General features: G+C 63.7%; 5 protein-coding genes across 8 annotated transcripts; 2 read left to right on the top strand and 3 right to left on the bottom strand.

Moving 5' to 3' along the window:
• The first annotated feature begins 16 nt into the window (after positions 1–16).
• On the top strand, positions 17–3,065 carry LOC128074738 (nonsense-mediated mRNA decay factor SMG5-like). The gene is made up of 6 exons (XM_052670818.1): positions 17–134; positions 576–666; positions 923–997; positions 1,441–1,579; positions 2,094–2,195; positions 2,719–3,065. The coding sequence occupies exons 1-5, from the start codon at positions 29–31 to the stop codon at positions 2,175–2,177; spliced, it is 495 nt and encodes a 164-aa protein (XP_052526778.1). The 5' UTR covers positions 17–28; the 3' UTR covers positions 2,178–2,195; positions 2,719–3,065.
• Positions 2,506–4,513, top strand: LOC128074732 (carbohydrate-responsive element-binding protein-like). Its single transcript, XM_052670790.1, has 2 exons — positions 2,506–2,536; positions 2,965–4,513. Exons 1-2 carry the CDS (start codon positions 2,506–2,508, stop codon positions 4,188–4,190), a joined length of 1,257 nt encoding a protein of 418 aa, XP_052526750.1. The 3' UTR covers positions 4,191–4,513.
• Positions 4,514–4,786: 273 nt separating this feature from the next.
• On the bottom strand, positions 4,787–6,459 carry BGLAP (bone gamma-carboxyglutamate protein). Its single transcript, XM_052670819.1, has 4 exons — positions 6,022–6,459; positions 5,287–5,319; positions 5,123–5,189; positions 4,787–5,006 (listed from the first exon to the last, which is right to left on the bottom strand). The coding sequence occupies exons 1-4, from the start codon at positions 6,236–6,238 to the stop codon at positions 4,874–4,876; spliced, it is 450 nt and encodes a 149-aa protein (XP_052526779.1). The 5' UTR covers positions 6,239–6,459; the 3' UTR covers positions 4,787–4,873.
• Positions 6,460–6,717: 258 nt separating this feature from the next.
• PMF1 (polyamine modulated factor 1) lies at positions 6,718–11,718 on the bottom strand. 2 transcript variants are annotated; one of them, XM_052670815.1, is made up of 6 exons: positions 11,257–11,718; positions 11,059–11,164; positions 9,886–9,986; positions 8,647–8,842; positions 7,716–8,027; positions 7,546–7,628 (listed from the first exon to the last, which is right to left on the bottom strand). In XM_052670815.1, exons 1-5 carry the CDS (start codon positions 11,391–11,393, stop codon positions 7,734–7,736), a joined length of 834 nt encoding a protein of 277 aa, XP_052526775.1. In that variant the 5' UTR covers positions 11,394–11,718; the 3' UTR covers positions 7,546–7,628; positions 7,716–7,733. The 2 variants fall into 2 exon arrangements, with proteins under 2 accessions (XP_052526777.1, XP_052526775.1); XM_052670817.1 differs by lacking the exons at positions 7,546–7,628; positions 7,716–8,027 and adding an exon at positions 6,718–6,912 and having other exon boundaries at positions 11,257–11,715.
• A 475-nt stretch (positions 11,719–12,193) lies between these two features.
• SLC25A44 (solute carrier family 25 member 44) lies at positions 12,194–22,350 on the bottom strand. 3 transcript variants are annotated; one of them, XM_052670814.1, is made up of 5 exons: positions 22,163–22,278; positions 21,399–21,691; positions 20,187–20,857; positions 17,328–17,450; positions 12,194–12,904 (listed from the first exon to the last, which is right to left on the bottom strand). In XM_052670814.1, the coding sequence occupies exons 3-5, from the start codon at positions 20,806–20,808 to the stop codon at positions 12,654–12,656; spliced, it is 996 nt and encodes a 331-aa protein (XP_052526774.1). In that variant the 5' UTR covers positions 20,809–20,857; positions 21,399–21,691; positions 22,163–22,278; the 3' UTR covers positions 12,194–12,653. The 3 variants fall into 3 exon arrangements, with proteins under 3 accessions (XP_052526774.1, XP_052526772.1, XP_052526773.1); XM_052670812.1 differs by lacking the exon at positions 21,399–21,691 and having other exon boundaries at positions 22,163–22,350; XM_052670813.1 differs by lacking the exon at positions 21,399–21,691 and having other exon boundaries at positions 17,328–17,455; positions 22,163–22,345.
• Positions 22,351–23,004: the final 654 nt, after the last annotated feature.

The following is a 23,004-nucleotide window of genomic DNA, read 5'->3' as shown; positions in this document are numbered from 1 at the left end:
CTGCAGCAGCCCCAAGGCGCAGTCAGCCATGTCTCCATACCTCGTGCTGGATGCGCAGGCGCTCTGCCAGCACCTGGCCGTGGTCAAGCAGCTGGCCGGCAGCGGGAGGTTCATCATCATCATCCCGCGGGCAGGTGAGGGAGCTCTGCGTGCCTCCCCTCCTGCACCTGTGGAGGCACGTGGGGGGCACGGCCCTCCCCCTTGGCCTCCCCTCTTGGCCCCCCCCCCCCCCTTGACCCCCCCCCCTTGCCTCCCCCTTGACTCCCCCTTGCCCCCCCCCTTTCCCCTCTCCAACCCCCCCCTTGCCCCCTCCTTGCCCCTCCCCTTCCCCCCCTCTGCTCCCCTCCCCCCTTGGCCCCCCCCTTAACCTCCCCCTGATCCCCCCTTGACTCCGCCTTGGCCCCCCCCCCTTCCGCCCCCCTTTGACTCCCCCCCTTTGACTCCCCCCCTTTGACCCCCCCTTTGACCCCCCCCTTGACCCCCCTCGACCCCCCCTCGACCCCCCCTCGACCCCCCCTCGACTCCCCCTTGACCCCCCCCTGCCCTCCCCCTGCCCACTTTGTGCATCCTTTCAGTGATCGACAGCTTGGATTTCCTCAAGAAGGAGAACGCCGGCGCCCGGGACGGCATCCGCTACCTGGAGGCGGAGTTTAAAAAGGGAAACCGGTGAGGATGGGGGGCGATGCCGACAGGGGGCGAACTGCAGAGCGACTCTCGCTGAAGGGCTGGCGGCTCTGCTGCCGGGTTTGCGGCGCTCCTGCAGGGGCCTCCGCTCCGTCGGCACCGACCTGAGAGCTGCCGGGTGCTTTGTGGGGTTTGTGGGGCTGAGCAAAGGGTGGAGGAGCCCACGGAGCTGCTGCGGAGCTCTGGCTCTGTTGGTGGGACGCTTGCTTTGAGCTCAGCCACTCTCCCCTTTCCTTAGGTACATCCGTTGTCAGAGGGACGTCGGGAAGAGCTTTGAGAGGCACAAATTGAAGAGACAAGATTTGGATGCGTGGTAAGTGAGAGGCAGGGGAGTGGGATCACAGGATGGCCGGGTCGGAAGGGAGCCCGAGGATCGCTGAGCTCCATCCCCTGCCCCAGGCAGGGCCACCGAGCTCCAGATCTGCCGCCAGCCCAGCTTGCCCAGGGCCCCATCCCACCTGAACGCCTGCAGGGATGGACGGGGCCCCGCAGCCTCTCTCTGCAGAGCTTCCCCCGACATCCCAGCCAAACCTCCCCTCCTTCATCTGAAATCCTTTCCCCCCATCCCTTTGCCCTCTATCTGAGGAAAAAGTCGATTCCCCTCCTGCTGGCGATTGCTTTTTAAGTACTGAAGCTGCAGTGAGGTCACCCCCAGCCATCTCTTCTCCGGCCCCGCGTTCCCTGGGTGTATTGGGAGCCATCTGTGCAGGGAAACCACCTCTCCTCCATCTCTCATCGGTTCCATCTGCGTGGCAGGAACCTCTATAAGATCCTGGACAGCTGCAAGCAGCTGACGGTGTCCCAGAGCAGCGGCGACGACGACACCACAGGGATGGTCACCATCATCACAGGCTTCCAGCTGGAGGATCCCAGCGCGCTCTCAGCGCCCATGCAGGTCGGTCACAGGGCTGTGCTGAGCCCTGGTGCTGCCCAGCAGGGCTGGTTGGCAATGGGGGGCTTGGGTGCTTTGTGCCATCACAGTGCTGGGTCCCCCAAACTCAATTTGGAGCTGGGAGCCCCTCTGGTGCAGGTGGGAGCCCCTACACAAGAAGTGGGAGCCCCTTGGCCGTGCCTGGAGCCCCTTGGCCGTGCCTGGGGTCCCTTGGCCGTGGCTGGGGTCCCTTGGCCGTGGCTGGGGTCCCTTGGCCATGGTGGGGGTCCCTTGGCCGTGCCTGGGAGCCCCTTGGCCGTGGCTGGGAGCCCCTTGGCCGTGCCTGGGAGCCCCTTGGCTGTGGCTGGGGTCCCTTGGCCATGGTGGGGGTCCCTTGGCCGTGCCTGGAGCCCCTTGGCTGTGGCTGGGAGCCCCTTGGCTGTGGCTGGGGTCCCTTGGCCATGGTGGGGGTCCCTTGGCCGTGCCTGGGAGCCCTGGACCCTTTGCTGTGTGCCATCCTGGTGCTGCTTTCTTGCAGTCTGCCATCCAAGCAGCAGCCGGCGCCAGCGTGGAAGTGAAGAACATCCTGGAGTTCTACAAGCAGTGGAAAGAGATGGGCTGATGTTCAGCGGGGCGTCAGGTCGGTGCGGCTGCTGTAGGACGGCTCGGGTTGGCAGGGACCCCAGGAGCATCGCATTGCAGCCCCTCTGCTGCTGCACGGCTCCCACCTCCTCATCTGATGCTCCGGCTGGCCCTGTTCTCTCCCCCTTCTCGTAAAGAAAGGGGCCTCAAACAGCAATAGCAAAACAACACCTCCAAAAATCAAACCAGAAAGGAGTAGCAATAATAGTAATAATAAGGGGGTGGGGGGAAAAGAGAAAACCCAACCCCTTGGGGTCGGCGCACAGCGCAGCCCCAGCCCAGAGTTCTTCCTTTCCCTCCTTTGCTTTATGTCGCTGTGTGGCTTCAAGCAGAGACCCGGTGGGGTTGGGGGGAGAGGAAAGGAGAAGCGACGGTGCAGCGTGGGGTGGGGAGCTGGCGTTAGAAGTGCAGTTTTGGGGGCAACTCTTTCTTTCCCCCCGGGAGCCTCCAGGAGCGGCGCTGGGCTCCCTGTCCCCCGTTCTCCCCCCCCCCCTCCTCATCCCCTCCCTCCCCTCTCGCAGCGTTCAGCCCCGGAGAGCAGAGCGGAGCTGCCGGAGGGGGATGGAGAGCAGCGCGGGATCGGCCGCCGCTTCGGCTCCCAACACAGGGACGGATGGGAGCAGCGGGCGCCTGCAGACGGATCCGCCGCCTCTTTTCTTTTTTCCTTTCGGTTTTTTCCTTTTTTTTTTCTTTTTTTTTTTTCTTTTTTTTTTTTTTTTTTTTTTTTTTTCTCGTTTTCGTTGTGGCTGAAAATCCCTCACCGTGAGGTTTGCGGAGGGGGGATGGATGGAGGAACCCGGAGCCGTCCTCCCTTCTGGCTGCCAGATCACCGTGTTGGGGGAGGGGGGGAGGGCACAGTTCAGACCCCCTCCCCCCCCCCGGCTCCTCACAGCTCCACGGGGGTCGAGCCGCCGAACGCAGCGCTTGGAGAGAGGCAGGGAGCGCTCGGCGTGCGGCGCTGGGGGAGCCGGGGCTCCAGAAGAGCGGCGTCCCACGAAGGATCCCAGAGCTCCAGGAGCCCAAATTCCCCACGCGAAGGATCCCAGAGCTCCAGGAGCCCAATTCCCCTCGCTCAGGACCCCTCGCAGCACCGAGAGGGGCGCTTCCCCGTGCGAAGGTCCCCCCCCTCCCCCCCGAGCTCCAAGAGGAGAACATCCCCGCGCCAAGGACCTCTTCCATCTCCAGGAGCCCGTTCCCCGGGCCGGGACCCCTCGCGGCTCCAGAAGAGCAGCTCCCCACGCGAGGGCTTTGGGAGCTCCGTCCTGCCTGCGCCGCACCCCGTGCCCCACGCCTGGAACCCAGGGCAGCCCGGGGGGGCAGCAGGAGCAGCGCTGCAGCGCATCGCACTGAGACACGGCGCCCGGCAGCTTCGGCTCCTTCGGGTGAACAGCGGCGGCAGTGCAAAGTCCTGCAGCGGCAACGCGAGCTCCCGCAGCAGCAGCAGCGTGAACTCCTGCAGCAGCAATGCAAGCTCCTGCAGCCTCAGTGCAAACCGCAGCAGCCGAGGGGAGCGCCGTGCAGGCAGTCGGAGCGACGTTGCCGCACGCATTTTTTCCCCCCACCTCGTGTTGCACCGCAGCATTCGGGACGTCCCTTCCTTTCAGGTAAAGCCCCACCAAGCAGCCCCCATTTCCGTGGCGTTGGGTCGCAGCCGCGCCGTGGGGTTGAGGTGGGAACGAAGGGATCCCCCGTGGGTTCTGAGCTCGGTTTTGCAGCTCTGCGCTGCTCCGTTGTGCTGAGGGGGGGAGCGCTGCCCCCCTGCGCTGCCATTGGGGAGCAGAGTTTGTGGGGCTGCTGGCGCTGCGCTCTTTGGGGTCCCGCGGTGGCACCCACAAAACTGTCGCTGTTTTGTCCCCATCCCTCCGTGCCCCCTTTGGGTTGTGGGGTGGCCGCGTGGCCACAAAGGAGAGGAGGAAACCTTCAGAGCGGCGCTGGAATGTCAAAGTGCGCCGTGCCTATGGGGGGGGGATTGGAGGGGGCTGCAGCTTTCTGAGCCCCCCAACCCCATCGCTGCCACTCTGGGACGGGCAGATGGAGGGGGGGGGGGAGGAGATGGGCACCGATGGCCGCAGCCTCGCTGTGCTGAGCTCTGTGCTGAGCTGCGCTGCGCCCACTCTGCACTCAGGACTCGGCTGCGGGCTCCCCCCCCCCCCCCCTCAATACTATGGGGAGCAGAGCGAAACATGGGGCAGGGGAGGGGAAAGAAGGCTGCGAGTGCTGCTCGTACTGCGCTGTGTGTTTCTGCGCTTTGGTTTGCTTTCCCTTTTCGTGACGCTCAGCTCGGTGTTCGTCGTTCCTCCCTATGGGGGGGGGGGGGGGGGATGAGGAGGGGATGTGGAACCCCTCAGGCTGCACCGCACCCCCCCCGCCTCTGTGAACCCCCAGATGAACTGCAGCTTCATGCAAGGGGGTTGACGGGGGGGGCTAAGGGAAATTGAGGGGGGCTGGAGGAAGGGGGGGGGGGGGTTGGAGGTTGGAGGGTCTTGGAGACAGGCAGCCCCTATGGGGCTGAGCTGCAGTGCTGACGCCCCCAGTGCGACAATAGACCCCCACACCCCCTACCCAGGAAGGAGCCGCCGTGCCCTGCACCGTGCCTTTATTTCTGTCCGTCCTTCGCGGGGAAGTGGAGCATTACTGAGGGGGGGGGGAGGTGTGGAGCCCCGGGGGGTGAGGGGCTCAGACGGGGCCGTAGAAGCGGCGGTACGCCTCCTGGAAGCCGATCTGGTCCGCCAGCTCGTCGCAGTCGGGGCTCAGCTCGCACACCTCGCGTTTGGACTCCAGGGGGTCCCTCGGAGCTCCGGCGATGCCGCTGCGGAGGGATTGAGGGGGGGGATGCGTTAGGTTAGGGGGGGTCCCGTCCCCAAATTGGGGTTTGTGAGGGGCCGCTGGGGGTCCGCAGTGCCCAAAAAGGGGCTTTGCCGTTACCCGTCGAGGGCCAAATTCCTCTTCTGCCTCTGCACCATCTCGGCGCTGGCGCGGTGGGAGATGAAAGCTGCGGGCACAGAGGGGGGGAAGGGGGTGGGTGACCCCATCCCCAGAGTGGGGGGTGAGGGGGGGGGTCCGGGTGGCACCGTGCCGTGAGCACCCACCTTTAGCGCTGGGAGCATCGGAGCCGTCGGGTGCTGTGAGAGCAGAGGAGCCAATGGGTGCTGAGCCGCATCCGGCCCTGCCCGCTCCTTCCCTCATCCGTCCCCATCCGTCCCCATCCCCTGCCCCATTCCCTCTCCCATCCCCTGCCCCATTCCTTCCCCAATCCGTCCCCATCCCTTGCCTTCCTTCATTCAATCCTATCCCCATCCTTCCATCCCTGTTCTGTGCCTCATTCCCTGCCCCATTCCCTCCCTCCTCTGTCCCCATCCCCTGCCCCATTCGTCCCCTGCCCATTCCCTCCCCCATCCCCTGCCCCATTCCTTCCCCAATCCGTCCCCATCCCCTGCCTTCCTTCATCCAATCCTATCCCCATCCTCTGCCCCATCCATCCGTCCCTGTTCTGTGCCCCATCCCCTGCCCCATTCCCTCCCTCCTCCATCCCCGTCCCCTGCCCCGTCCATCCCCTGCCCCCATTCCTTCCCCTATCCATCCCCACCCCTGGAGGTGTTCGAGCCCACGTTGGACGTGGCCCTGGGCAGCCTGGGCTGGCATTAAATAAATGTGGAGCTTGGTGGCCCTGCGTGTGGCGGGGGGTTGGAGATTCACGACCCTTGAGGTCCCTTCCAACCCTGGCCATTCTGTGATCCCCTCGCCCCATCCGCTGCCCCTTCCCTCATCCACCCCCGTCCCCCCCATTCCCATCCCGTCCCCGCAGCTCTGCGTCCCCCCGGTACCGCCGTGGCAGAGGCTGAACGCGAGCAGCGCCACGAGGAGCAGCAGAACCGCGGCCTTCATGGTGCAGCTCCGCTGCGGCGCCCCGAACCGAACCGCCTTTATAGAACCCCGCGCCCCCCCGGCTCCCCCCCGGCCGATCCCAGCGCTATTTCCAGCACATCCGCCGGCGGGCAGCGGCTGCGGTTTGGGCCGCCCGGGGTTCTTCCACTCTTCCATCCCCGCTGCCGTGGCCGAAGCCGGGGGGGGGGGCCTTTGCTCCGGCTTCCCCCCGCCCCGAACCGCGGGCGCTGCGCGTCCCAACCCATCCGGGAGCGGCGGAAACGGAGGTTTTGGGGCGGAGGTTCGGCTGCACCAAAGCCTTTGTCTGACGGACCGCAAAGTGCAGAGTGCGACGGCCAGGAGGCCGAGCGGCACCGGCAGCGTTTGGCTGCGACGAAGGGAAAGCGCTCGTCAGCCCGCGCCGGGCTGTAATTGCAGACGGTTTGAGCCGGGCGGAAATTGCTGCTTTGCTTCTAAGAATTCCGCTGGCAGGACGCGCAGGGAGGGGGGGGGTTTGCACTCATTGCCCCCCCGAGGTTCTTCGGCCCCGAGCTCCCGATGTCCCGCAGCCCCGTTGCCGCACAGCACGAGGGGCCGCGCTTCGGTCCCTGCCCCACATCCCCACCGCCGCGTCCCCCCGGATGAACTCAAGTCAGGAGACACGAAACCTTCCTTTATTTCTTCCAACGCTTCTCTTCGCCCAAACGCGGTGAACCCGAAGGGTTTCGCTTTCCACGCACGGCCCCGACGCGCCGTCAGCGTCCCCCGGTGTCAGCGCCCAGCGGCTCCGTGCGCCCCTCCTGGAGCGGCTGCAGCGCCGCCGTGAGCGCCCGCTGCTCCCGGCTCAGCGCCTGCGGGATGCGAAACTGCTGCGCTGCTCCAGGAAAGCCCCGACCCAAAGCCTGCAGCTGCAGGGGCGCCCGCCTCCGAACCCGAGAGCTTTCAGGGGCCGCAGGATGGCCGGGTCGGAAGGGAGCCCGAGGATCGCTGAGCTCCATCCCCTGCCCCAGGCAGGGCCACCGAGCTCCAGATCTGCCGCCAGCCCAGCTTGCCCAGGGCCCCATCCCACCTGACCGCCTGCAGGGATGGACGGGGCCCCGCAGCCTCTCTGCAGAGCTTCCCCCGACATCCCAGCCAAACCTCCCCTCCTTCACCTGCAATCCGTTCCCCCCTCGCTCTCTGCCCGAGTGAAAAGCCGGCTCCCCTCCAGCCGCTCTTCAGGCACTGCAGGCTGCAGCAGGGTCGCTCCCCCCTTCTCTCAGCTCCTTGCCCTCCTCTGGACCCCGTCCTGCAGCCCCGCTCCTTTCCTGCACCCCCCCAGGGTGCAGCGCTGCAGTTGGGCCTCACTGGGGCCGAACCCCCCCCCCTCCCCCCCCGGCCGACCCCCCCCCCCCTCCTGGCCGACCCCCCCCCCCCCCCCAGCCCCATCGCCCCCCTCGCTGCTGCCCAGCTCCCGGCCCTTTCGCACCCCGCTGCCTCCCGGCGAAGGACAGGGCTGCAGGGCAGCGCAGAGCATCCTTCCAGCCTGAGCCTGCCCTGCTGCCGTGGCTCTGTGCCCTTCCAGGACCTTCCCACCCCAACCGTTCTGTGACTCCGTGGCCTTCAGGGACTCTCGCAGCCCAAGTGAGCCAAGAGTTCTTTGGTCTTCCAGGACCCTCCCACCCCTGCCCTCCTAGGGTTCTGTGCCCTCCAACCCCCTCCCAAGGCAACCATTCCACCACAGCATGATTTTGTGGCCTCCTAACCCAACTGTGCTGCAATTCCGTGCTTCTGTGGTCTTCCAGGACCCTCCTGACCCAACCATTCTGTGATTCCATGTTTTTGGGCCTTCCAGAACCTTCCCAATGCAACCTTTCCACAATACAGTGGCCTTCCACCACCCTCCCCATCCAATCGTGCTGTGACTCCACGATTCCACGTCCTTCCAGGACCATCTCAGCCCAACTGTGCAGAATGGTTGAGGGTCCTGGAAGGCCAAAGAACCTTGGGATCACACAGTGCTTACGTGGAAGGTCCCAGAACCCCGGGGTGGCAGAATGGTTGGGTTGGGAGGGTTGTGAAAGACCACAGATCCATGAGTTCACTCAGTGGTTGGGGTGGGAGGGTCCTGGAAGATCACAGAACCACAGGATCACAAAATATTGGGGGTGGGGGGGTCCTGGAAGATCACAGAACCACAGGATCACAAAATATTGGAGGAGGGGGGGTCGTGGAAGACCAGAGGACCACAGGATCACAAAATGGTGGGGTTGGGGGTCCTGGAAGATCACAGAACCACAGGATCACAAAATGTTGGGCTTGGGGAGGTCCTGGAAGATCACAGAACCACAGATCACAAAATGTTGGGCTTGGGGAGGTCCTGGAAGATCACAGAACCACAGATCACAAACTGTGGGTTGTGAACCATCCTAAGGTCCTGCGGCCCTTCAAGCCCCCCCAAGTACCCCCTCCTCCACAGCCGGATTCTGTGGTCTTCCATGACCCAGGGGGTCGTTACCCAGGATCGCCCTGCAGCCCCCCAGCGGCGCCCGTTGCTTTTTGGGACGCCGACGGCTCCCCGCTGCACGAGGGGCCCTGCTGCCCACCTGCCACGCCGCCCTGCGCTCCGCGATGTCGCGCCGCAGCGCCGCAATCCGCTCCCTGCCCTCCAGCACTGCCGCCGCAGCTGCACGGTTCTCCTCCCGGCCGCGGCTCAGCTCCCGGCTCAGGAAGCAGCGCTGCTTCAGCAGGAACGGCACCAAGGCGCTGCGGGCGTCCGCCTCCGGGATGCCGCTGGGCCGCCTGCGGGGTCACAGCGCCGCGTGGCCCCACAACCCACCCAGCGCCCCCATCCCCCCTCTGCCCACCCCCACCATCGCCCCTCGCAGCCCCACAACCCATCCAGTCCCCTCCCCCATCTCGCCCTTTGTGCTGCCCCCATCCCCACCCATCTCCCCGGCTGTGCAGCCCCACAACCCACCCAGTCCCCCCATCTCCCCTCTGCCCACCTCCAACCCCCCACCCATCTCCCACCATCCCCCCTCGCAGCCCCCCAACCCACCCAGTCCCCCCCATCCCCCCCTCTGCCCACCCCCATCCCCCACCCATCTCCCCCACAACTCACAGCCCCAAAACCCATCCAGTCCCCCCTCACCCCCTCTGCCCACCCCCACCCATCTCCCCCCACCTCCCCCACACCGCGCAGCCCCCAAACCCATGCAGTCCCCCCCATCTCCCCCTCTGCGCTGCCCCCATCCCCCACCCATCTCCCCCGCTGTGCAGCCCCCCAACCCACCCAGTCCCCCATCGCCCCCTTTGCCCATCCCCACCCATCTCCCACCATCGCCCCTCACAGCCCCCCAACCCACCCAGTGCCCCCATCTCCCCTTTGCCCATCCCCACCCATCTCCCCCACACCGTGCAGCCCCAAAACCCATGCAGTCCCCCCCATCTCCCCCTCTGCGCTGCCCCCATCCCCCATCCATCTCCCCAGCTGTGCAGCCCCCCAACCCACCCAGTCCCCCATCGCCCCCTTTGCCCACCCCCCCATCTCCCACCATCACCCCTCACACCACACAGCCCCAAAACTCATCCTGTCTCCCCCCATCACCCCCTTTGCCCACCCCCCCCACCTCCCACCATCTCTTGCACAGCCCATCACCCCCCAGTCACCCCACACCCCCTCCCCAGTCCTCCCAGCTTCACCTCTCAGCACCTGCTGAGGGTGCCTGCCGTCCCCTCACTGATGAGGATGTTGAGTGAGACCGGACCCCCACCAGGACCCCCAGCTCCTTCCCCACAGCCCTGCAGCAGCTCAGCCCCCCCCCCCCATTCTCTCCCCCTACCAGGCCGGCTCCTCGCTGCCCCTCGATTCCTCCACGATGGCATCCAGCGCCCGGAACAATTCCTCCAGGTTCCCCTCCTTCTTCACCTCCTGGATCTCCTCCTGTAGGACAAACGCACACGATGCAAAGCCAAACCCAAACGGCCCCGCAGAGCCCCCCCCAACCCCACAGACCCCCTCCTCGCCACCTCCCCTCCCCCACAGATCCCCCCCCCCACGACAGACCCTCTCCAGCCTCACAGACCCCCTCCCCTACGCAGACCCCCCAACCCACAGAGCCCCAATGCTCACAGACCCCAACCCCCCCCCTACAGACCTCACACAAAGACCCCCCCGATGCCCACAGAACCCCTCGCCTCACTCCCACAGTCCTCCCCCCCATGCCCTCAGATCCCCCCCCACACCCCATACCCACAGATTCCCCCCCCTCCAGACTCCCTCCCCCACCCCAAGACCCTCCCACCCCCCACAAAGACCCCACACCCACGGTTCCCCCCCCATAGACCCCATACCCACAAATTCCTCCAACCCCACAACGCTCCCCACACCACCCCCACAGAATCACCCCCACAGACCCCCCCTCCTCACCCCCACAGACCACTCCACACTCACACATCGACCCAAGACCCCACAAATCCCCCACCCCAATCCTCACAGGACCCCCACCTGAGACCCTCCCCCCATCCCCACAATCCCCCCACGCCTCACTGACCTCCTATATCCCCCCCAGATCCCTCATATCCCCCCCCAGACCCCCCATATCCCCCCTCAGACCCCTCCCACCCCCCCAGATCCCTCCCCCATTCCATAAACCCCCGCATGCCCACAGACCCCCAGACCCCCCCCAGACCCCTCCCTCACAGATCCCCCATACCCACAGACCTTTATATCTCCCCCCCAGACTCCCATATCCCCCACAGACCCCTGCCCCCCTCACAGACCCTCCCCCCCATCCCCACAAACCCGATGCCTCACAGACCCCCATATCCCCCCCCCAGACCCCTCCCGCTCCCTCTGATCCTCCCCCCCCAAGCCCACAGACCCCTCACAGACCCCCCCCATACCCACAGACCCCCGTATCCCCTCAGACCCTTCCAACCCCCTCCAGATTCCCCCCCCCATCCCCTTAATGCCCCCCAACCCCACAACTCCCGCCCCCCCCCCCTCCCCGGACCGTAACGGCGGTTCGGAGCTGCGCCAGGAGCTGCTCGTGGATGCTGCGGGTCACGTGGGGCTGCGCTCGGTAGAAGCGGCGGTAGCAGTGAGCGAAGCGTTCGTAACTGCGGGGCGGGCAGCGGCGGGCCGGGGCGTCACGGCGGACCTCAAACCCCTCCGACCCCCCCCGACCCCCAGCCGCCCCGCCGCCCCGCACCTCCCCGCCGCCAGCAGCTTCTCCAGGAACGCGTCCACCACGGCCGCCAACAGCGCCGCGCGACCCGGACCGCCGCCATCGCCGCCACCGCCGCCACTGCCCTCAGCCGCCTCAGCCGCCTCAGCCGCCTCTGCCATTTCCCGCCGCCCGACGGCCTCGACTCACATTGGCCGCCGCTTCAGGGCTGACTCGCCGTCCGATTGGTTACTGCCTCCTCGTGCGGCCCGCCCCCTCCGCCGATTGGTTGGTTAGTCCGCGAGGCGCCGGTCCCCACCTCCGATTGCCACCGCCTCAGGGCGGGGCCAGCCCCTTATTGGCCCAAGAGAAGGCCCGCTTCCGCTCGGTTATTGGCTCCTCGTACGGCCCGCCCCCTGCACTGATAGGTCGCTACCTCAGAGCCGGACCGGCCGCCGATTGGTTTCCGCCTCCTCGAGGCTCCCGCCCCCTCCGCCGATTGGCTGCTGCCTCAGTCAGCCTCCCCCTTCTGTCCCCCGCGTCGAGGAAAAGCCCGCCCGCGATTGGTCACTACCTCCGTCCGATTCCCGATTGGTCAACGCTGCCGCATCGCGCACGGTTCTAATTGGCCACGGCCGCCCCGCTGGTCCCGCCCCCGCCGAGCGGCGCTCCAGGAGCGGAACCGGAGCAAAATGGGAGCAGAAGCAGAGAGGAACGGGAGAGGAGCCGAAAGGGAATGGAAGAGGAACGGGAGAGGAGCCGGGGCGGAACGGGAGGGGAACGGTAGAGGAGCCGGAGCGGGAGTGGAACCGGAAAGGAGCCGGGGCGGAACGGGAGAGGAGCCGAAAGGAAATGGGAGTGGAATCAGAAGGGAACGGGAATGGAACTAGAGCGGAATGAGAGAGGAGCCGGAGCTGAACAGGAGCAGAATGGGAGGGAAAACGGAGCGGAACGGGAGAAGAATGGGAGAGGAGTCGGAGCGGAACCGGAGCGGAACGCGGCGGACGCGCCTTTATTCGCCCCGACGTTCCTTCCAGGTCAGCCCCGGGCTTCCGCCGGGGTCGCTCCATTGAGCGGAGCCGTGGGCGATGCGTCCATCCCCGGAGCCCCAGCGGCTCCCGGTCCGTAAAGTGCACAAAACGTGGGAACGAGCGCCCGGCGCGGCCGTCAGAAAGCGTTCAGTAACGCCGGGATCCGTCCGAGGGCAGAACGGGGCAGCGCGGGGCCGCCCTGAACGCAGCAATGAAGGCTGCGGCGGCTCCGAGTCGCGCTGCTCGCGCACCTCCAGCAGCCGTCGAGGAACGCGGGGCCGAACCGCCGCGAGTGGGGTTGAAGAGGGCAGAAAAAGGGGACGGAAGGCGGAAGCTGCGGGCTCCGGTTTCACAAAGGACGGAAGGGCACAAAGGGCTCCGTGCGGCGCCGGGCAAAAACGCTGGTGGAGCTCAGGGCGGCTCCGAGAGCTGCGGTGCTGAACACGAAGGCGGCTGTGGAGCTGCCAGCCCTACCAGTGCCGGGAGTCCATCAGCTCCGGGCGCAGGCTCAGCTTCTTCAGCGTTTCGTAACCCACCACGATGACGATGGTGGAGGGGGTGGCGGAGATGATGCGGGCGGAAAGGCCTTTGGTCAGACCCCAGGGTCCCTCCTCCGCCATCAGCTGCTTGAAGGTGAGCACGATGGAGCTTTTGCCTTCCACCTGCAAGGCGCACAAACACAGACGTCAGGGACTGGGAGGACCTGGAATTCGCCCAGCCCAACCCGAGAAGCAGGGCGACGCGCTGCGCTCAGCCCAGGACTCTGCCTCATTTGTGATGCTGTTCTCTGCCTGAGGAAAAGGATTCTTTCCTCCCCCTTTTGATCCCAGCGGTGCTCCCAGATCAGCTCAGCATCAGAGTGAGGCCTTTTGCCTTTTGGGCACTCTCTCCCTTGGATTTATTATTCTATTATTTTGATAGTAATTGATTTATTAGCTCCAATTCTAATTGTACTGTATTGCATTGTATTACAGTGCTTTGTCTTGCACTCCGATGTTTTATTTAGCAAATCAGTTTCTTTCTCCTCAGACTGTTGCTGCTGTTCTGGTTTTGGGCTCATCTCTCCCCCACCCTTTTCCCCTTTTTCCCCCCCACCCCTTCAGTTACTGAACTGGGCTGAACCATCAACCACCGACATTTTGGTGGAGAATCACAGCACGGCCTGGGTTGAAAGGAGCACAGCGACCATCAGTTCCAACCCCCAGCTGTGTGCAGGTCACCAACCAGCAGCCCAGGCTGCCCTGAGAACCCATGGGGTGCCATAAGGACCCAAAGGGTGCCATAGGGACCCAAGGGGTGCCATAAGGACCCAAGGGGTGCCTTAAGGATCCATGGGATGCCATAGGGACCCACAGAATCATTGACTCGTGGAATGGCCTGGGTTGAAAAGGTTCGTCTCATTCCAACCCCCTCCTGTGTGCAGGGTCACCAGCCACCAGACCAGGCTGCCATAAGGATCCAAGGGGTGCCATAAGGATCCAAGGGGTGCCATAAGGATCCAAGGGGTGCCATAGGGACCCACAGGGTGCCATAGAATCATTGACTCATAGAATGGCCTGGGTTGAAAGGAGCACAGCGACCATCAGCTCCAACCCCCAGCAGTGTGCAGGTCGCCAACCAGCAGCCCCAGCTGCCCTGAGAGCCCATGGGATGCCATAGGGACCCAAGGGGTGCCATAGGGATCCATAGGGTGCCATAAGTACCCAAGGGGTGCCATAAGGATCCACGGGGTGCCATAGGGACCCACAGAATCATTGACTCGTAGAATGCCCTGGGTTGAAAAGGCTCATTTCATTCCAACCCCTTGCTGTGTGCAGGCTCACCAGCCACCCAACCAGGCTTCCACAAGGATCCAAGGGTGCCATAAGTACCCAAGGGGTGCCATAAGGATCCATAGGGTGCCACAAGGACCCATGGGGTGCCATGAGGATCCATAGGGTGCCATAAGTACCCAAGGGGTGCCATAGGGATCCATAGGGTGCCATAAGGACCCAAGGGGTGCCATAAGGATCCATAGGGTGCCATAAGGACCCATGGGGCGCCATAGGGATCCATAGGGTGCCATAAGTACCCAAGGGGTGCCATAAGGATCCATAGAGTGCCATAAGGACCCATGGGGTGCCATAGGGATCCATAGGGTGCCATAAGTACCCAAGGGGTGCCATAAGGATCCATAGGGTGCCATAAGGACCCATGGGGTGCCATAAGGACCCACAGAATTGTAGACCCATCGAATGCCCTGGGTTGAAAAGCAGCACGATGCTCATCAGTTCCAACCCCCCTGGCCTCGAATGCCTGCAGGGCTGGGGCACCCACAGCCTCCCTGTTCTTGTGTAGAACAGAAAGGCAGGCAGATTTCCACTGTCACAAACCAATGTTTTATCGACCAGACTTTGAGGTACTTGTGATGTTATGAAGTCGGGTTGTATCGCAGATTCTAGATGTGTTTTTTGTATTTTAAGATAGAGCTTTTTTCCCTGTCACTTAAAACCACACAAAACGCTTTCCTAGTTGCTTCATTTCTTGCTCGCTTCAGCCTGTTGTTCCTGCATGCTTCCTAATGCCTGCAGCCTTCATTTACCCCTGCTGACATCCTTAAATGGGCTTTCAGGACTCTTGCAAGTGGATTCTATGGTTGTATTTCAGTGCTGGACCGACTGACATGGAATTTCTTAAGTCGCCTCCCCAGGGAGTAGTCTAGGAGTAGTCCAGATCCATCGAGGAACGCGGGGCTGTGTGGTGGCTCTGGCCGGAGCTGCACAGAGCCCTCCTGCCTGCAATCAGTCATTTGTGCACTGCTGGCTTTGCTCCGTTATTTTGTCCTGGGTGTCCTGGTGGACGACAGGTTGCCATGGGGCAGCAGGGTGCCCAACATGGCGTCCTGGGGTGCCTTGCATGGCCAGCAGGTGGAGGGAGGCGATGCTCCCCCTCTGCTCTGCCCTGTGAGGCCTCACCTGCAGCCCTGCGTCCAGTTCTGGGCTGCCCAGCACAAAACAGACAGGGAGCTCTTGGGAACAGAACAGCGCAGGGCCAGGAAGATGGCGAGGGGCCTGGAGCATCTCTGCTATGGGGAGAGGCTGAGTGAGCTGGGTCTGTTCAGCATGGAGAACAGGAGACTGAGAGGGGAGCTGATCCAGGTCTGTGAATATCTGAGGTGTGGGGGCAGCACGGCGAGGATGGACTCTGTTCAGTGGGGAGTGGAGACAGGAGGAGGGGAAACGGCCGGAAACTGCAGCATAGGAAATTGTGCACAAATATGTACAAGAACTTCTGTACAGTGAGGTGAGGAGCACTGGAACAGGCTGCACAGGGAGGTGGTGGAGTCTCCTGCTCTGGAGATGTTCCAGACCTGCCTGGATGCCGACCTGTGCGACTGCTGTAGGAGCTGCTTTGGCAGGGGGTTGGACTCGATGATCTCTGCAGCTCCCTTCCAACCCCTACAATTCTGTGATGCTGTGATTTTGGCTGCTTTTTAAACCACTCGTTTGCATTTTTAAACAGCGCAAAGCTACGCCGCCACGTCGGCAGCAGCGAGGGCAGAGGGGAAAGAAGAGCCCTCATAAATGAGCCGATTAATAAAGCTTCAAGGCTTCGATGACATTCAGCCCCTCTGCGAGTTCGTGTCGCAGCCTTTGCGGAAGCGGCTGAAAAACCGAACAGAACGGAGAGCAACGAAGAAAAGCCAAGGGATGAACTGCCTGCGACGCCCGATGCTGACGGACGGCACCAGGGCGGCACCAGATGCACCTATGGGGAGCAGGATTCCCAAAGCAGCCTCCTGGAAGGGCCGAGCACAGCGCTTTCCTCCCAGCCCGCACCGCCCAACGGCCCGGCTGTCGGCACAGACGTCCTCCTGCTCGAGCGAGGGCCGGCAGCAGCACCGCGCCGCGTTCTGCCTCGCGGCTCTGCCTGCGTGAGCACGGAGATGCGAAGGAGCGGCACGAAAAAGGCGCCGCGCCGCAGGAGCTGCAGGACAGACGGAGCGCCGGAGCAACCGCTGCACAGAAGCGAGCGCTGCAGTTGCTGCGGGACGCGGCAACGGCCTGAGAACAACAGAGGGCACCGACAGAGGGGTCCTGCCCAGCGCCGGGAGGGACGGCAGGCTGCGCCGGAAGGCGTGGCTGAGGCGGCCTGGCACAGCAGAGCCACCGAAATGGGAGGCGCTGGTGGACACCGGGTGCGGAGGGGGAGGAGAACCTCCCTGGACCTCCTGCAGCCCCCTTGTAAGGCGCCTCGGGGCGCCTTCAGCCTTCTTGGCTGCCTCCTGTCCTCCCGCTGCCCACCACCACCCCCAGGTCCCTCTCCCCTCCGCTGCTCTCCAGCAGCCCGCTTCCCAACGCGTTCCGGCACCCAGCCGTTCCTGTCCACACACCGGGCTCTACGCTGCCCCTGCTCCACCTCATCCCATTTCTCCCCGGCTCTCCAGCCTGCCCGGCTGTCCCTGGGTGGCAGCACAGCCCTCTGCCTGTCGGCCTCTCCTCCCAGTTCCGGGCCACCACCTCCGATGCACTCGATTTCCTCCCCCCCGTTGCTGCTGTGTGCACCGAGCAGCACTGATCCCAGCACCGACCCGAGGGACCCCGTTGGATCCGGGCTCCCAGCTGGTCTCCATCCCAACTGACCACAGCTCTCTGGCTTCTTCCCCCCAGCTCTTCACAGTGCCCCTCACCACCCAACCATCCACACCGCATTTGTGTGTAGTTGTGAGGATGCCATGAGAGATGTTGCCAAAAGCTTTACCAAAACCAGGATCCTCTGCTTTGCCATCACCTGTCTGCCTGGTTATGTGTTCATAAAAGGCCACTCGAGCACGGCTTCCCCTTCTGAAGCCATGCTGACTGCCCCAAACCCTCTTCTCAATATGCCTGGTGGCAGCACAGGAGGAGTTGTTCCAGAGGAGGGGTTGGACACAGCCACCAACGACCCCCCCCCTCTGTACGTACATCACAGGGGCAGGAGGCGGCAGAACCCCCAGGCAGTGCTAAATGGGTTTCTGAAACCCTGCTGCAGCCCCAGCACCGAGCTGTGCCCCAGGGGAAGGGCGTCCCGAGGTGCTGAGCACCGTGGGCAGACGTGGAGCCGTACCTGAACCCGAGCTCTGATGACATCCATGGGGTTGGTGAGCGTGGAAGCCGTGGCGGCAGCGAGCGGCCCCGAAATGGCTTGGAGGAGGAGATGTGGGCAGTCCTTGGGGGTCAGGCTGGAGAGCTGCTCTGGGATGGGGCAGAGAGGGGAAGGGTCAGCACTGCGTCTGTAAGGTGCTCATGGAACCGGAGCACAGCCTCTGTAGGAAGGGACCCCCGAGGCCCATCCAGCCCCCTGCCCTGCAGCCCACCAACCAACCACGCAGAGGGGAGATGGGGGATTTCCTCCTCCTGCTTTGGCTGCATAGGATTTGACCCCTCCACCCCCCTCACACACACACTGGCACCATTGATCAGTTCAGTTTGCACAGCGCAGAATCACAGAGCTGTAGGGCCTGGAAGGGACCTCAGAGGTCACAGAGTCCAACCCCCTGCACAGCAGCTCCCTGCAGAAGGAAGCTCTGCGATGCTTGCAGGGAAGGAGAACCCGCGGCCTCCCTGAGCAGATCCCTGCTGTTTTGAGCTGAGGAGTCCAGAATCAGTCCGGATCAAAACCAGAGCCCAGTGTTCCAAACGTGGCCTCACCAGGGCAGAACAGAGAGGGGGGGATCGCCTCCCCTGCCCTGCTGGCCACGCTCCCCTTCATGCTCTTAATGCCCCCAGGGTCCCGCTGGCCCTCCTGGCCACCAGGGCACACAGCCCACAGCCGACCTGTCGCCCACCAGGAGCCCCAGGTCCCCCTCTGCAGAGCTCCTCTCCAGCAGCTCGACCCCAATGCAGTTATTCCTCCCCGGCTGCAAGACTCTGCCCTTGCTCTTGTTAAACCCCCTCTGGTTTCCTGCTGCCCAGCTCTCAGCCTGCCCCAGCTGCTGCTGAATGGCAGCACGGCCCCCAGCTGCATCAGCTGCTCCTCCCAGCTTTTTGTCATCAGTGCAATTCCTGATTACACTGACTGCACCATCCCCTCGTCCAGCTCACTGATGAAGATGCTGAACAAGACCGGAAGGACCCCGAAGCTCCGCCATCACACCTACAAGAAGGGCTGCAGGGTTACAAGGGCTGTAAGGATTTGGGGAGCTACAGGCCTGTCAGCCTGACCTCAGTGCCAGGGAAGGTTATTGGGGGGGGGGACTGTCTTGAGGGAGATCACGCAGCACGCGTGGGACAGCAGGGGGATCAGCCTCGCCAGCATGGGTTCACGAAGGGCAGGTCCTGCTTGGCCAACCTGATCTCCTTCTGTGACAGGCTGAGGGAGCTGGGCTCGTTCAGCACGGAGAAGAGGAGCTGGGGCTGAGCTGAGTGCAGCCTGCAGGGAGCCTGCAGCCAGGAGGGGAGGCAGCTCTTGGGCAGGGGAGATGAGAGCAGGGAACGGCTGGAAGCGGAGGGAGGGCAGCTGGAGGCTGGGGGTCAGGGAAGTTGTGTGCTGGGAGAGCGGTGAGGGGCTGAAGAGCTGCCCAGAGAGGCTGCGATGCCCCGTCCATCGCTGGAGGGCTTGGAGGCCAGGCTGGACGGGGCCCTGGGCAGCCTGGGCGGCTGTGAAACGTGGGCAGGTTGGTGGCCCTGCGTGTGGGGGGGGGTTGGAGCTCCGTGATCCTGGAGTCCCTTCCAAGCCTGGCCATTCTGTGATTCTATGATCTGTGACCATCTGGTAGACGAGGCAAAGGCTGTTGATGCAGTCTATCTACCCAGACTTCAGCAAGGCCTTTGGCACCGTCTCCCAGTGCATTCTGCTGCAGAAGCTGGCAGCCCACGCCTTGGGCACTCTTGGCTGGATAAGGAACTGGCTGGAAGGCCGGGCCCAGAGGTGGTGGTGAATGGAGGTAAATGCAGCTGGCGAGCAGTGGTGACCCCCAGGGGTCGGTGCTCCTCTTCAACATCGTTATTGGTGACCTGGATGAGGGCGCTGAGAGCAAGTTTGCAGGTGACACCAAGTTGGTTGGAAGCACGGATCTGCCTGGGGGCGGTGAGGCCCTGCACAGGGATCTGGACAGGCTGGAATGCTGGGCTGAACCAACGGGATGAGGTTCAACGAGGCCAAAAGCCAGAGTCCTGCACTTTGGCCACAACAACCCCACGCAGCGCTGCAGGCTTGGGGCAGAGGAAATGGAGCTGAGGGTGTTGACTGATGCTGAACGTGAGCCAGCACTGTGCCTGGCTGGCCAAGAAGGCCAATGGCATCCTGGCTTGCATCAGAAACAGCAAGAACATGGAGGTGATTGTCCCCTGTACTCAGCACTGTGTCCAGTTTTGGGCCCCTCGCTGCAAGACAGACAACGAGGCCCTGAAAAGTGTTCAGAGAAGGGCAACAAGGCTGGTGGGGGGTCTGGAGCAGAACGGGGTCTTGCAAGGAGCTGGGGTTGTTCAGCCTGGAGAAGGGGAGGCTCGGAGGAGACCTGATTGCTCTTCATAACTGCCTGAAGGGAGGCTGTAGTGAGCTGGGGGTCGGCCTCTGCTCTCGTGTAGCAGGGATAGGACCAGAGGGAATGGGCTTTGGATGCGCTGGGGAGGTTCAGGCTGGACGTTAGGAAATAGTGCTTCTCTGCAAGAGAGGTCAGGCAGTGGAATGGGCTGCCAGGGAGCGATGGAGTCACTGAGCTTGGCGTATTCAAGGAACGTCTGGATTTTGTGTTGAGGGACAAAGATTAGTGAGAATATTGGTGACGGGTGGACGGTTGGACTGGGTGCATTTCAAAGGCCTTTTCCAACCTCGGTGATTCTGTGATTCCTCTGCTCTGGGATGGCTGGGAGCGAGCGGTGCAGATGCAGCCAACCCTTCTCACCCCCACGCCGCCCGTCCCCTCCCTGCCAGACCCCCACCCCATCAATAACCAAAGGCCCACCTCCGTCCCCATGCACGTACCGGCGTAGAAGTGGTAGAAGGGCCACCAGACGGCACTGTTGGGGATGTAGGTCAGCAGCGAGGCCACGTAACCGCGGTAGAAACCCTTCAACCCGTCGGCCTTGAAGATCTGCACGATGATGTCCTTGGTTTGCCCAAACACCACCACCCGCCGTCCGTCGCGGCCGCGCACCGTGAACCTGCCCATGCTTTCACCCTTCCTCTGCATCATCAGGTGCTGGGAAACGACGTCGATGGGCACCGTGATGCTCTGAGCCACCAGCGAGGCCGAGCCGCCGGCCACCAGCGACTTGACGGCGTTGTTGTTGTTGTACCGCGCCACGTATTTGCGCGTCAGCTCGTAGGTGGTGACGTAGCACTGCCCCGAGATGAGGGTGAAGGTGTTGACCAGGAAGCCGCGGTACAGCCCGGCCGCCCCCTCCGTCCTCAGGATCTTCACGAAGGCGTCGAAGGTCCCGTTGTAAAGGCTCTTCCCCTTCTGCACCTGCAGCCTGGTGCGGATCAGCGTGAAGGGGTAAACGCTGACGCGGATCATCATGGTCATGCAGATGCCCAGCACGTAGAAGCGCCGCTTGTCCAGGTGCTCCCACTCGATGATGGGGATGTTGCGTTTGTCCTCCATGCCGGGCGCTCCCTGCAAGGCGCTCCTGCCTGGCGGGGCACACGCGGACCTGGGGGGCAGAACTGGGGGTCACACACGGACCTGGAGGTTCAGCAAAGCGCTGAGCACCTCTGTACAAAGACAGGCTGAGGGAGCTGGAGAAGGCTGGGGGTGACCCCGCTGCAGCCTACAGTGCCTAAAGGGGATCGCCGACAGGAGGGGAATCGACTTTTCACTTGGGCAGAGAGTGAGGGCGAGTGGATTTCAGGTGAAGGAGGGGAGATTTGGCTGGGATGTCAGGGGAAGCTCTGCAGAGAGAGGCTGCGGGGCCCCGTCCATCCCTGGAGGCGTTCAGGTGGGATGGGGTCCTGGGCAAGCTGGTCTGGCAGATCTGGAGCTTGGTGGCCCTGCCTGAGGCAGGGGATGGAGCTCAGTGATCCTCAGGCTCCCTTCCAACCCAAGCTGTTCTGTGTTTGTAGGATATCTGGCACCGTCCAACCTCCTTCGCTTCCTGCTGCCCCACTTCTCACGCATTCCCACATCCCCCTGTGTGCCAACCCCTCACTGGGGACAACGTGTGCTGCCAGACCGGGGGCTCCCGCTTTGCATACCGATGTGGTGGCTGGGAGACAGCAGGCAGCAGGGAGAGCTGGGCCAGGAGAACCACGAGAGCTGGGCTTGCTGTGCGCTGCTGCTACCCGGAAGGATTGATAGCGATAGGATGCGGGCAGCTGGTTTTAAACCAAGATGGGAGATTTCGGTTTGGTGTCAGGAAGTTCCTCACTCAGAAGGTGGTGACGCACTGGAACAGGTTGTCCAGAAAGGCTGTGGATGCCCCATCCCTGGAGGCATTCAGGCCAGGCTGGACGAGGCTCTGGGCAGCCCGCTCTGCTGCTCGGCGGCCCTGCACACAGCGGGGATGAAACGCGGTGACCCCGAGGGTCCTTTTCAGCGCTCGGCGGACCTCCCTTCAGCACGCAGCGGAGGGCTCGCACCGCCCCGCGGCCGCTCCGGAAGCCGAGCAGCGCCGTGCCCGACGAGAGCGGTGCAGACGCGGCCCCACGGCGCGGAGCCCTCCCGCCTCCCCGTTCCGCCGGCCGCGCGGGGCCGCCAAACACGTGAAGCGCTCCGGACGCGGCGACAGCGTGCCAACAACGCCGGCCCCGCTCAAGGTCGGCGGCGGAGCGGAGTTCGGCCCTCTCCGGCTGCGCCGCTCCCGCTCCGCCCCTCCTCCCCGTCCCCGCGGCCCTTCGCTCAGTCCCCGCACGCACCGCCGTTCCGCCCCGTCCCGCCGCCCGGCCCTCCTCTCCCCTCCCCTCCCCGCGCGGCCCGAGCCCCCGCCTCTCCCCGCCTCTGCCCGCCTCTCCGCGCTCACCTCAGGCCTGGAGCCGGCGGCCCGACCCGGCCAGCCGCCCCATGGCCGCCGCTTCCGCCCCCACTCAGCGCCTGCCGGAAGTGAGCGGCGGCGGCGGCGGCAGCGCGTCGGGCCCGGCGAACCGTTCGAACAATCAGCGCCCGCACGACGGCGCCATCTTGGGGAAGGGCTGAGGCCGCGCCGGATGTAGCCATCACGTGCTTCCGGCCGCAGCAAAAAGGGCCGCTGTCTGCGGCGCCCCGGAATGGCGCGGGGGGGCAGAGTGCGCATGCGTCTGCAGCGGCCCAGCCTTAAAGGCGCAGCGCCAAATCGAGGTCCTTAAAGGGAAAGTGCCTAATAAAGCCTCTTAAAGGGGTAGCATCAAATAAAGGCCCTAAAAGACACAGTGCCAAATAAAGGCTCTTGAAGGGGCAACGCCAAATAAAAGACCTTGAAGGGAAAGTGCCAAATAATGGTCCTTAAAGGGAAAGAGTCAAATAATGGCTCTTAAAGGGGCTGCCCCTAATCAAGGTCCTCAAAGGGAAAATGCCTAATGAAGCCTCTTAAAGGGGTAGCATCAAATAAAGGCCTTTGAAGGGGCAGCACCAAACGAAGACCCTTCAAGGGTTGGTGCCAAATAAAGACCCTCAAAGGCACAGTGCCAAATAAAGGCTCTTAAAGGGCCGGTAGCCCAATGAGGAGCCTGCACCACGTTCCCATCCCCACATCCCACCCATCTCCCTGCCCACCACCCCCTGCTGTGCCCCTTCCCCATCCCCACGTCCGCCCCACCTCCCACTGTGAGCTCAAACATTACAGGCAAACACTGCATTAAATTCACCAAAACTCTACAAAAAACCCCA

The sequence above is a fragment of the Tympanuchus pallidicinctus genome, unplaced genomic scaffold (assembly GCF_026119805.1).
Source record: "Tympanuchus pallidicinctus isolate F22 unplaced genomic scaffold, pur_lepc_1.0 scaffold97, whole genome shotgun sequence".
NCBI lineage: Eukaryota > Metazoa > Chordata > Aves > Galliformes > Phasianidae > Tympanuchus > Tympanuchus pallidicinctus.
The sequence above is the reverse complement of the archived record's forward strand: the minus strand, read 5'-3'. Positions and strand labels throughout refer to the sequence as shown.